The 13540-nt window shown below is 44.2% G+C and overlaps 1 protein-coding gene across 4 annotated transcripts in view; it reads left to right on the top strand.

The window, feature by feature from the left end:
• The window catches only part of ACLY (ATP citrate lyase), a 45723-nt gene that overhangs the window by 23984 nt on the left and 8199 nt on the right, over positions 1–13540 (top strand). For 3 of the 4 annotated variants that reach the window (XM_067541319.1, XM_067541318.1, XM_067541321.1), the window contains 12 exons: positions 1214–1332; positions 2602–2738; positions 3290–3351; positions 3938–4055; positions 4209–4363; positions 5902–5992; positions 7696–7725; positions 9541–9682; positions 11696–11864; positions 12488–12592; positions 12893–13089; positions 13287–13368. In XM_067541319.1, coding sequence (XP_067397420.1) covers positions 1214–1332; positions 2602–2738; positions 3290–3351; positions 3938–4055; positions 4209–4363; positions 5902–5992; positions 7696–7725; positions 9541–9682; positions 11696–11864; positions 12488–12592; positions 12893–13089; positions 13287–13368 — 1407 coding nt within the window. The remainder of the gene's footprint in view (positions 1–1213; positions 1333–2601; positions 2739–3289; positions 3352–3937; positions 4056–4208; positions 4364–5901; positions 5993–7695; positions 7726–9540; positions 9683–11695; positions 11865–12487; positions 12593–12892; positions 13090–13286; positions 13369–13540) is intronic. The other variant, XM_067541320.1, reaches the window with a different exon arrangement.

The following is a 13540-nucleotide window of genomic DNA, read 5'->3' as shown; positions in this document are numbered from 1 at the left end:
CTGTCTGAATCATCCCCCAACAAGTCACTCTGAAGGTTATGATGTCTCTGTTTGTTGAGAATGTTAATGAACTCCCATTACAACTCTTAACTTGCCTGCCTGCTGTGATGCTAAAAGAACACAATGGCAAGCCAAATGATGTCTCTTCTCAGTGATTAGATCTCTGGCTGCAGCTTAGTTAGAAAGTTTATAACCAAGGTCAGCAGAGAGATTTTGAATACAGTGGAGTTTGGCATAAAAGATCTGTTTGAAGAAACTTCCTTGCAATTGTGGCATGAGAGGCCATGGAATCTGGCACTTTTCGAATCGGGCACGGGCAGCAAAGTAAAATTCCCATTTTCAAGTGATAGAACAAATACTGACAAATTTAAATTGCAATGCAGTCTAGTCAAGTTATAACTGGCTCTGTGTGACACTCCTGACCCAAAGGCAAATTACCTGCAGATGGGCTGACTTAACTCCTATTTTTGCACACACCAAATTAAAAGTAGCTTGCAACCTGATTGTTACACACAAAATCTCCACTAATCGGTATAAATGAGGGGAACGTTATAAAACTTTTGATCCATGAAGTGCATGAACACTACAAGCAAGGATCAAGAAAACCCATACTCCACTCTCCCAGCCAAGTGTTTATGGGCAGTCAGGAGGAACTCGCTGTCTAGTAACAAGATACAGAGATGCTTTGGGGTTGGGGTTGACAGTTCCCACAGGCAGGAATTTTACTTTGTTTCACATTGGTAAATGGTGAGATCTATAACCCTGTGGTGGTATCTCTCCAAAGGAAGTGGTGTAAGTCCCATCTCAGGATATTTTAAAACTGGGCTAGACAAAACCCATGAGATCATATGGTAGAGAACAGCCCTGCCCTACTCCTGAGGGGACAGGGTTAGATGGGACTGAGTAGCTCTCTTCCACCTCTAATTTCTAGGCTTCTGGATAGAAATATAAATAGTCACCTACTTTGGCAACAACTATCTGTATCCCGGTGTCCAACAATGAGAATTAAAAGGCACCGGAAAATACGTGGTGGGCCTGACTGTCAGAAGTTCTGAGCACCCACAATTTCAGTTGAAGTCAAGGTGAGCTGCAGGGGCTCAGCACCTCTGGAAATCAGGCCTAGTATCCCTAATCCAGCCTGCTCCACAAGGAGAGTGCAGCCACCAACCAAAAAACGGGGATTTTTAAAATATTTGTGCTTGTCTGTCTGCAGGAAGCCTATATCGCTGATCTGGATGCAAAGAGCGGAGCCAGCTTGAAACTGACTCTTCTCAACCCCAAGGGGAGGATCTGGACTATGGTGGCTGGAGGAGGAGCATCTGTGGTCTACAGGTACCAAGCACATGTTTCTATAGGGGATAGAGAAATCTAACCCCAGAGAGCAGCCAGTATAAAATAATTGGAGACCTTTGAAAAAGGGAGTTTTCCTAGAGCAGTAGCTTCCAAGCCATTTGTGGTTGGGAGTAGGGGTGGCTAAAAAACAAAAATTCTGTTTCCTGAAAAATCTTGATGTTTTGACAATTGTTTCCATTCTGATGCGGACCAAAACCTTTCTAATTTTTTCTCACAAATTTTTGAGAGAGACCACGGAATAGCCAACAGCCCAGTAGTTAGGGCACACATTTAGGGTGTAGGAGACCCACGTTTAAGTGCCCAGTCTCCCTGCTTGAGATCAGGGAATTTTTAAAGTTGGGTCTCCCACATCGCGAGTGCCCTAGCTAGTGGGCTATTGGCTGTTCTGGGGTAGTTTCTCTCTTTCTGGTTTTGACCGGAAATCCTGTCTGGACCTGAGAAACCTTCCTGACAAAAGCTTAGTCAAAACTGATGCATTTCATCGAAACTGAAATTTTTTGTGGAATTAGCATATTCCGATGAAAAGAGATTTTGTTGAAGAACTCCTGATCAGCTGTATTTAGGACCTGTTTAGAGCCAGGACCAGCTGCCATGAGGCATCCCCTTTCAGGGTGCAATATATGTTTGTGGCCGTGTTACAAAACAGAATACAATTTAATTCTGGGAGTAGGTAAACCATGCTCTCAGGAGAGAAATCCAAACCCAACTTAAAGGATATTCCCCCTCCCCAGGCACCTCCCCATGGCCTACTTCAAAATCTCTTGTCCCATTTACAACTTGGGGCATGCAGCCTTGGCTGACACAATCTCTAGCACACTCCCAGACTTTGCTGTAGAGCCTCCAGCACCTCCCAGACTCTGCTAGGGCTCTTCTGACCTCTGCCTGGTTGTGAAAGACATTTTCTCTGTGTTTTGGAAGGGAAGGAGCTAGCTGAATGTTATGTTTTAAGGCAGTGATTCTGTCATGGTGGTCATTGGTTTATTTTGTTTTGTTTTTCTCTCCCCCAGCCTTGCCTCTCAAAGGGCTTCCCTGCACCTCTGGGAAATGTATTTGGGATTAATCATAGTAAGCATCATGTGGAAAGCATCTTGTTTTCAGGAAATAGTCTGGCCACTCTAACTCCTTCTGACCATCACCTCTACCTCCTGCTTCTTCCACCTGATCATTTGTGAAGTTTTACCATGGCTTGTGCAGTGCCTTAGAAGAATATTTAGCATCTCCAACTGATCTTGTTTGTTTGCCTTACAGCGACACCATTTGTGACCTGGGGGGTGTGAACGAACTGGCAAATTACGGGGAATACTCTGGAGCCCCTAGCGAGCAGCAGACCTACGACTACGCAAAGACCATTCTCTCCCTCATGACACGAGAGAAGCACTCAGAAGGTAAGAAAGGGCATCTGGGATTTGGACTCTAGAGATCGCAGTCAGACCTGATACAGTAACTCTTCCGGACCAGTCGAAGGAGCTCCGCTACCCAGCTATATCAGCAGAAACCCTGTCTGAACAGATTTGAGCTGTGGTTAGGTTTAGATGGCTGAGCAGCTTACTAAGCTGTCGCATAGTCTCCCAAAGCAAGTAGCAGAAGCTCCATCACATGAGAAGTTCAAAACTTTAGATGATGTATTACTGTGGCCTGTTAGGATGGACAGTTGGGACCATGACAAAAGCCAGTATCTTTGGAATGGTAAATGACACAAGTGTGGACTATCTGGCTCTTATCAGAAAACTTTTTGCTTGGCTATTGAAGGCAAAAAACCCACTCCTTATCAAACATCTCCCAGACTCTGGCTAGCCATTCTGTACAGGGCTGTGGCTAGCAGCCATAACTGGGAGACACTTTAACCGTCTCTGCCTCCTCCTAAGCAGCTTCACACTTAAGTGTGTGTCACGTGCCTGTGTTCTAACAGCTGTGTGTTCTTCTCTTTTTCCCTAAGGCAAAATCCTGATAATTGGAGGCAGCATTGCTAACTTCACCAATGTGGCAGCCACCTTTAAGGTAACATGACTCTGAAATACCAGGAAATGTATCCTGTTGGGTGTCCATACTCCCAACTGCTCTCCTTTTTGGCAGTCTCAGCAGAGAGGCTAAGGACAGTGGATGTCCCTCTGCTCCACAGTCACTGTCCACTTGGGACAGGGTTAGAGTATGTGGTGGGGAGGGAGGCTGCATGATGTGCTTCTTGCATTGCTTATGCCATACTATTTCCAAGCATACTTAAGTCACCTTGCAGAGGACCCAGGTTTGATGCCTAGTCTCTCACTCCCTGGGCCAGCAGAGGTTCAGGTTTAACGCTCTGCATTATAGTGCATTAGACACTTGTTCAAAGCCCCATCTCTCATGCTCCAGCACAGCAGGGATTGACCAGGCACAACAGAAACAAACCACCTGGGAAGGTATTCAAGAGTGCCCCCTTCTGGCCGGTTATGGAGAGTCTGATGGACACTAATCCAATACAGTGCTGACCATGATTTTCAAAGACTTGGCGTATAAAGCAGGAGAAGGTGTTCTGAGTTCCAAGAGGGATGTGGAGAGGGGGAGAGAGCACCCCTCTCCACTAACAGACACCTGTATGTTGTTTTAGGGTATTGTGAGAGCCATTAAGGATTACCAGGGCCCTCTGAAAGAGCATGGGGTGAGGATCTTTGTGCGGAGAGGAGGCCCTAACTACCAGGAAGGGTTGCGTTTCATGGGTGAAGTGGGTAAGGAAACTCAACCAACTACTTAAGATTCATTTATTTTGTTGTTTTCTTGTTTCTGTGCTCTTTCTTCAAACCTTGACACTTGGTCTCACTGGAGAATCACTTGGGCCCTTTCCTCACACCTGACTAATTTTTGTGTATGTTTGTGTGCAGGAAAGACCACTGGGATCCCGATCCATGTCTTTGGGACCGAGACCCACATGACGGCCATTGTAGGCATGGCACTCGGCCAGCGACCTATCCCTAACCAGCCTCCTACAGCAGCCCACACAGCCAATTTCCTCCTCAATGCCAGCGGCAGCTCTTCTGTGAGTTTTCAGTCATGGGGATCTTCTTTGTTCTGCTCCATTTGAAGGCATTGCTATAAACCTTTTTTAGAAAACAGTAAAAACAATAATGAGAGCAGGGTTCTAATGCCCCAGAGTCCAATGGAAGCCTCTAGCAAGGGACCATCCTCTGTGGACCAGTCAGGTTTAATGCAGTAAGACTTTCAAAGCTGACTTTCCCCATGCTGCTGCTCTCCTAGACCGTATCCATGCTGTGCCTGAAACCCTTTTGGCTACAATTTACTGTAATCTGAACAGCATGGTCTGGCCAACGCCATTCTCTAAATTTCTACCCAGAGAAATCCTAGCAGCAACAACCATTATTTAATGCATGTTGAGCTAACCCCCATCTGTGATTCCATTATGCACAGGGGCTTGATTCTCTCTTAATAGTGGAAATACATTGGTTACAATTTCTTCTCTTTGGATTGAGGGGCTTTTTGTGTTTTAGTCCTGAGTATGTTGCCAGGGAAGCTTAATAAATAGTGTAAAAAAAAACTACACATACACAAAAAAAAATCTGCAATGCTCAGTAAATTAGAGTAGGCTGTCTTGTTGTAGATCTATGCTGTGACTTCAATTTATTTTATGGTTTAAATTCAGTATTGAAAGAATTAGTTATCTGTGTAAAAAGTGACATTATGAAGCATGAAGCTTTTTGCCTATTGTAATGTAGGGTATGATCCAAAGCCCACTTGAAGTCAATAGAAAGATTCCTTGTGACTTCTCTGGGCTTTGGATGAGGCTCCTACCAAATATACACTGGCCCATTTCACATCTGGTGTGATTCCCTTGGCCCATTTTTTTTTCCAAGCATCTAATACAATCCAGTAAAAACAACTGCTTAAAAATGTGGCATTACCTCCTGGGGAGCCATCTAACCCATACTCCCAGATGTGTGGGGTTTTTACAGCCTGTGGAGTCCTGGCGTTACACTGCATTACATGTAAGAAAAGGCACAGTTTAGAGCAGGAGTCGGCAACCTGCAGCACACGCACTGACTTTGAGCAGCACACAGTGCCCTGGCTGGAGGCATGCTGCTCCGTGCTCACTACAGACACTGCCGCCAGAATTGGGAGAGAGACTGGAGGGAAGATTGGGCACGGCCTTTTGTTAAGGTTGCTGACCCCTGGTTTAGAGCAAGTTTTGTGCCTGTTTCTCCCCATTTGGCCAATCTTGCAGTGAATCCTCCTGATACCAAACTCACTTCTGCAGCAAATCTGCGATGTCCCAAACACAGGAATATGATTTTTCAGCACCAAATACTGTCCCAGTGGGACTTCTTACATCCGGGGTGCATCCATCACTTAGAAACACTCCCTTGTATATCAGAAATGCAGCTCCTTGGTCCCCCGTGGGGGTGGCCATCTGAAACATTTGTCTCCAGAATTAATTTTCTTCCTTTTTTCTTTGGAGGATACACAATGCTAAAGTCAGTTGCCAGCCATCAAGAAGTGCATTGGGAAGCCCCATTCTGCAGTGTCATCCTTTACTGACCCTGCTCCTGGATTCTCTTTCAGACACCAGCACCAAGCAGAACAGCCTCTTTTTCTGAGTCCAAACCCGATGAGATTGCTCCAGCCAAGAAAGCAAAGCCTGCGGCACCTCCTGGTAAGCCCAAAGTTCTGATGGATCATTAACAGCATTGCTGTTGCACCCCTCCTTCTCTGGCTTCCTGTTGTTGCAGAAATGAGTCTCGATGCCTACCCTTCCCCTCCACCACTTTCCAGCCTGGCAGAGGGGACACAATCTGCACTAACCATATTTGTGGATAATGAGCAAGAATCTTGCTGTAACTTTGCTGTTTTTTAATAATTGTTGAGTCCCACTAGACTATAAAAAGATGTCAGAGTTATCTTTGACTCAGGATGTGCCCTCCAGGGAAAATGGCTGAATTTGAGAATTCAGCTTTCCCAGCTCATGTTATATAGGTGTAACCAAGGGGTAGGATATTCTCCATGTTAGTTGCTTGGGTTTTTTTTTCTGTTTTTGGAGGTACTCAGATAATATGATGTTGGAGGACACTAAAAAGACATCTCCTGCAAATGCACCTTCCAGAGCCATTTGGATGTTTGTTGAAAATCTTGCTAGTGCAATAGAGGTCATGGTCTACTGCTTGAGAAGCATAATGAAAACCTGTGAGGTTATCGGATTAATGGTTTCTTAATTCAGTCAGTTGGGAAATCTCTCTGGCTTGATATTGTACCAAAGCCTTGTAGTTTTGGATCTACTGGTTTAAAAACCTCTGCAGAGAAGGGCTTGGCTTATGGGAGGAAGCTGACACCAGAATTGGAGTAGGGAGAGGGTTTGTGGAAGACAGATTCTTGCTTTTCTTCCTTGAATTTGAAGGCGATGCTGACTTTGTTATGTATGTACAGCAAAGTGAATGATTTTGGTGAGACTTAGTCCAGTTACTAGTAGGCCAGATCACAAGAGCCACTACTGCTATCATAGTACTAACTGTAAAGTCTGTCTGCAGGCTTAGCAAAGAGGTTGACATTAAAAGGATTGTGGAGACTTTAATGTGGTTTATAATGCTGAGGGCTGCGCCGCTTGAGCCTGAAATATATCCACACTAAGATGAGCAAAGATTCTTGGGTGGTGAAATTACAAGTTTGATGTCTAGACATCTGGAAAGCTGATGTTTTGACTTCCATACATATTTCAAGAAGCACTTCAGATTGGCATCTGCTACACAAATGAATTTTGGATGGCTACCATCTCCAGTTTGCAGTATTTAACCAGAGAGTGACCCTTTGTCAGGGGGCTTTGTTGCTGCTCGGTTGCAATGGTATAATGCAGGGGTGTCAAACTTACTTCCTATGGTGGGCCAGATTGTAATTAAATGTAATTCAAGTGGGCCATACCCTCGTCCATAGCTCGCAGCGTTTTACCCGCCACCGAGAAATCTCGCGGCATCCTCACTTTCGGTGGCACCTCACAGCGTCTTACCTGCTGCCAAGAAATCTAGCACCGTCCTACCCTTTGGCGGAAGCCGATGGGCCAGACAAAAAAGTTCCGGCTGCATGTTTGACACCCTTGGTATAATGTCTTATAACATTGGGGCAACCTAGCAATTTTTTTTAATATGCTTATTTTCCTCTGTACTTTAAAAAAAAAAAAAAAAAACAACAACTCCATCTAGCGTGCCCTCTCTTACTTTTCAGAGTTTGCTGTTAATGAAAAGGCTCTCTGTATGGCAGGGAGGTTATGATCTAACCAACTCACCAGGCACCCTGATGGGATGACAGTAGCTAGTTCTTTGTTCCATCAGTTCTGTCATACTGTTGCATTGGTGATTCTCTCTTTAACAGATTCAGCCTCAGCTTCAAGACCTGTGCAAGGTAGGACACCTATGACTAGCTGAATGTGTCTCGCCTTGCTGACAGCTGACTTTTTTTTTTTTTTTATCCTCCCTTGCCCCACGCTCCCATTTTCCCTCTCCAAAAGTTTGCAGTGTTGTCTGGTCCTGCATTTCTTTCCCAACCTTCATGCCCCTGGCATATGTAACACAGCACCATTCTAACTTTTCAGCTGTTTTTGAAATGCAGCTCTGACACTCGTATGTTCAAGGGGGATGGTTGTCTTATCTGTGGGTGGGTTTAGAACAAATTTCAGACCAAAAGAAGAGAGCTCGTTAGGGGGAAGATTTGAATGAATGATCAATTGCTTGATTTAACTCAGGCACACTGCAAAAAGTTTGATTCTCTTAAAAACCCAGATATTGTTAGCAGGATTTTGGTGTTTATTTTACTGAGAATCAGGTGGTAGTGCTTTATTTGTATGCTTAAATGGGTGTATAATGCAAATACCATCTGTCTGTGTTTGTGATTCATGCAAAGCAAAAAGGGAAGTCATTGGCTCAGCCTCAAGTTGTGGTGGCTTCACATTTAAGCATGGGCTTAGTCCTACTCTGCTCTTAAGCCCTTTTCCAAATGAGGATGGACTGCCAGGTCAGGGCCTAACTGAATTTTGAAATGATTGCCCCAATAGGTCATAGAAAAAAGGTGCAGGGGAGCTAGCACCGTCTCAGTGCAGTGACACAAAAAGGCTCTGGAGTTCTCATTCTGCTCTGCTGCTGACTGGCTATAAGGCATCTACTAAGTCATGATCCCTTTCTGCACCCCTGTTTTATAAGAGGGAGTGATGACACCTCCTGGAGCATCTTGGAGAAGTATGAAGACCAAGATGCTAAGGATTTTTTTATCTGATGTTTTCAGACTAGAATTGTTTCAAGATGTGAGCTAAGCAGCAACCAGTCTGAATTAACAGTCCAAATACTCATGGAAATAGGAAAAATTGTGAATTTTAAAAAAAGAGCAGAGTTGGTATCTTATAATGCAGATAAACTGCATTAAGGATTCTGCAAAGTCAGAAAGCACCTAGCTGGGTTTTCAGCACCAAGCTGAATCAGGCCCTGCACTTGTGGAAGAATCTTTAGACTTTTAGTTTGGAGTTAGAGGAAGGAACCCAAAATGTCAATTTTAGCAATCAGTGTAAATGCACTTGAAGCAAATAGTCCATCCTCATAAGCTACAGTGAATTTGATCTCAGATGCCAGGTTCTGTGTCACCTTTACATTCCTGGGGTAGTCAGTCATCTGTTGGATTCTGATCTCCAAACAGAACTGAAGACCTACGTTGAGTTTTGTAAAGCTCTTTTGCTTTCTTTGTTCCTTGTTTCTTGCTTGAACTCCTCATTTCCCAGCTTCCCACTTTGAAAACTTGATCAATTTGAAGTCAAGCCCCTGTGGTTCTCCTTAATCACAGGCCACATGCAAAAAAAATGTGCTTCAGAATGATGCATTTGATCTCTCTTCAGGTCCACAGAATAAATCTATTAATCCAATTTGGGGGAATGGTTGGTATATTTGGGGGATGGGAAAAGGAAGCAGTCTTCCTCTTCTCCCCCCTGTCCCCTGTTTGTGAAATTGAAGGATGGCTATTATATTGAAACCTCTTGGAAAGGCTGCTTCAGCTGCAATTTCATCTTTCTCTTGGATGGTGTATCTGCTACTTCCTGCAGTGCAGCCAGTGGGTTTGGAGTTGGGGGAGTCGCTGAATGTGGAAAATTCTCAGCAGCCATGTGTATAAAGCGCTGCATTACAGCTTTATAGAACAGATTTATATGTGTGGGGGGGGTGTTTTTTCTTCGGATAGGTAAAGCCACGACCCTGTTCAGCCGTCACACCAAAGCTATCATTTGGGGGATGCAGACACGAGCTGTGCAGGGCATGCTGGACTTCGATTATATCTGCTCCAGGGATGAGCCTTCAGTGACTGCCATGGTTTATCCATTCACGTAAGTGTGCTGTATCCACCATGTAGTTTTTTCTGACTTCCCTTATCTCCCTTCTCTAATCTGTTCTCTGACTTTCTCCACTTCAAGCTCCCTATTATTCCTCAGGTCTCTGCACACCTCCATCCATGGTAATGCATTTTTTCCTCCTACACTCCCACCTGTCACGTGAGCTGTTCTCCTGACTGCTCCCTTTGTCTCCCTTGTCACTCCTGTGAAATGGCTTGGAACAGCCTCACAGTTAATGTTTGCCAGGTCCCATCTCTCTCTTTCAAAGAATTCCCAAAAGTATAATGGCCAGACTACCCTGGAATGTAGGAATTTATCACGCTGTGTAAGATTACTGGTCCATCTAGCCTAGCTCCTGTCTGAGTGTGGCTGTTTGTCTCCTTTACCCTCTCTCTGGGGCAGAGTGTGCAGTTCCTTCAGCCTGACACCACGAACACTTATAGCATCTTATTAATTTATTGTTTTTAACCCCATGATCTTCATTTGGAATGCAGCGTTCAAGATTTGTTTAAAATTTCCTGGGATCTTTCAGCATGCTTCACCAGCCAAACCGAAAGTGCCAAACATTGCCTTGTTCATTTTGCATCTTGTCTAGCTTAAACTCTTTGGAGGAGAAACTCTCCCAGCTATATTTGTACACTCTCTAGCACAATGGGATCTCAATCCTCATTCGGACTTTTGGGTGTTATCATGGTATCTAATAATCCTGCAGATCTTGTTTTAATCTTTTTGTCAACTGCACTACACTCCTCATAGGCTGTGGTTTTGCTGGGGCATGGTGCCTACATGCTGCCTAAGCTGCTGAGTTGTTCTACTGAATCGCATCTAGGAGGGGTTTTCTCACAGAAGGAGCAGTGAAGAAAACTCTTTACTGAACAGGGTGGGTGGCAAGGAGGAGAATGGGAGAGGGCTGTTGGTGTTCTGTTTGTCTGAGAAATCTAGATATTAGCTCCCAAAAGGGATGTTGTTTGTTGGTTGGTTTGTTTCTATGAATCTGAGCTATGAGGATTAAGTATCTCTGTCCTTCAGTGAATTTTCCCCCCACCCCTCCCAGCCCCTTGCCAAGCAAACACCCCCCAGTATTAGTTTTAGACTTTGATAATGATGATTACATCTGTGGAATCTTTTCTGGGTGAGAAGCACTTTACAAACTCTATATACAGGCATAGATTCACTTACTGCTGAAACGCAGCCACTTGGAACTTGGCAGCTGTTACAAGGAAGTGGCAACATAGCACCAAAGTTTAAGACCAGAAATGAAGAAGAATCCTGTACTTAACTGAATTTGCAGGGGGGAATTTAGGTTGGCAAAATGTAATGGCCAGTGGTGGAATTTGGCGAGAACACTCAGGATCTCTGACAGCCAACCTGTCAGTGATCAGTACCACTCTGTTTGGAAATCTGATTCCAGCTACACAGTCTCTCTTGACTGCACAGAATAACATCTAGGAATGAAGCTTTTACATGGGTGCATCTCCTTGATGTGTTTGGGTGGTGAAATCCACCTCTCATGGAATGGAAATTCAGCTGCCCCTCACTCTGCCACCTTATTTGTCAGGCATGAGGATGTTGGTGCCATGTGCTCTCTTCCAGTTCCTCATTCCTTCTGACTTGTGTTTGTTAAATAGCCATTAACACATCATTTCTAAATGTGTCTTATTTATTGTTTCTTTACCTTGCTTTCTCTGTTTAGCTTCTGGCAGAATTGAGACCCTGTTTGGTCACTTCATTGCAAACTAACTTCACCTCCTTGCTAGGTGATCCTGCTTGCCTTTATCCTCTGTCTCATCAATACAGCTTCCTCCATATGCTTTCATCTTTTTGAACTGCACACCCACCTACTATTGGCTCTTTCTATCTTTGTCTCCTCTTGAGATCTGAAAAGCCAACCTGATGGAGTCTGGAAACTGTGTTTTGCGGACACATCTCTGTGCATGCAGCACCATGTAGCCATGTCTCTTTGCAACAGTGTGAATGATCAGGTCTGTATCCTCTTGGTTTTCACAGTGGTGATCACAAGCAGAAATTCTATTGGGGCCACAAGGAAATCCTGATCCCTGTCTTCAAGAACATGTCTGATGCCATGAGGAAGCACCCAGAGGTAGACGTGCTGATCAACTTTGCATCTTTGCGGTCTGCTTATGACAGTACTATCGAGACCATGAACTTTCCACAGGTGAGTAGGGAATCTGCAGAGGTCCAAGCAGTAGAGGCTGCTCAGGCTAATAATACCAGGGAGACAATATTTTAGAACCCCAGTTTTAGCAAAGTGCATTGGGGTCCATGAAGAACACAGCTGAGTCTGTAAGTGACCTTTGACCTGTAGAAGGGATACCAAGGGTGTAGAACTACTTGTTGTCTAGTGCTGGATCATAAAGCTATGTCTTAATGGATTTTGGAGGCTTGTGGAATAGGTAGTCAGCTCCATCTACCTGGTGAGGAGGACTAGGTTGGACTGGACTTGCCCTTCAGGACACAACAGCACTACTCTTTCTAATTCAGGAGTGTAGAGGACAGCTCTTGAACAATGCTACTGGTATCTTCACAGCACTGTCATCCCAGACTGTCCCAGAGACTGGTACTCAAAACTGGGCCCTTCCATGTGATAGTGCACAATACTAACAACTAGACAACCAAGCTATGCCCTCCGAAAAACACTTGATTTTGCCCTGGCAAGTGTTGTTGTGTTATAGAATGTTCTGACCTTAAATAATTCTATCTGTCTGCTGGTTTCCCTAGAGTTTGTCAAGCTGTTGACTACTGAAAGTTACTGAGTGTGTTTTCTATCTTGCACTGCAGATCCGCACCATTGCCATCATTGCTGAAGGCATTCCAGAGGCACTGACACGCAAACTAATCAAGACTGCTGACAAGAAAGGGGTTACTATAATCGGGCCTGCGACTGTAAGAACTCTGCTATATCTCTTCCTCCCAAAATTCCTTTATATTAAGTTTCAAATCAATTTTCCTTGTGGGGGGGGGAATATATATTACAATCCATTTCAAATTCTTATTTGTAATATACTATAAAGCAGAGTAGTTCCCAGCTTGAAGATCATTGTATAGCAAGCACTTGTATTGCTGCCATCTGTTGGTTTATATAAATCCTGGCAGAAGCAGCCTGCTCTACAGACACCTCTCCATGCTGCTCAGCTTCCATGTATGTTTATGAAGGACCTGACTCTTTCTCCCCTCTTCCTGTAGGTTGGTGGGATCAAACCTGGATGCTTTAAAATAGGCAACACAGGGGGTATGTTGGATAATATCCTGGCATCAAAACTCTACCGGCCCGGCAGTGTGGCCTATGTCTCCCGCTCTGGAGGAATGTCCAATGAGCTCAACAATATAATCTCCAGAACCACAGATGGGGTCTATGAGGGTGTGGCTATTGGCGGGGACAGGTAGGAAACTATTTCTTCAAGGAACATGTCTTTTTTTTCTTCCAGTGTCTGCCTCAAAAACATCATGGGTCTTTAGAGGTTGGTTTTTTTTTTTTTAAATGTCTTAAATTGGCCTTCCTCTTCTCAGAAGTATTCTGTATGAAATTTAAAATAAATAAAAGTTCAACTCCCTTTCACTTCCCCTCTACTTCACCCAGATATCCTGGATCAACTTTCATGGACCATGTATTACGTTATCAGGACACACCTGGGGTGAAAATGATTGTGGTGCTTGGGGAGGTAAGTTAAATCCATCTGCTCCTGTGGCCAGATGTTCTCTGGAAACTAGTTTCTTTACAACAAAAGTTCTTATAATGTTGGTTATGAGATTATTGAACCAGTTATAGGAACGCCAAATGACAGTTGCAGATGGGCTGTTCATCTTAGTAACATTTGTCAATTCCCATTGAAA

Source organism: Emydura macquarii, unplaced genomic scaffold (assembly GCF_026122565.2).
Source record: "Emydura macquarii macquarii isolate MOO-44397 ecotype Brisbane River unplaced genomic scaffold, CSIRO-AGI_Emac_v2 contig_629, whole genome shotgun sequence".
NCBI lineage: Eukaryota > Metazoa > Chordata > Testudines > Chelidae > Emydura > Emydura macquarii.
Note: the sequence above shows the minus strand (reverse complement) of the source record. Positions and strands in the feature narration are given on the sequence as shown.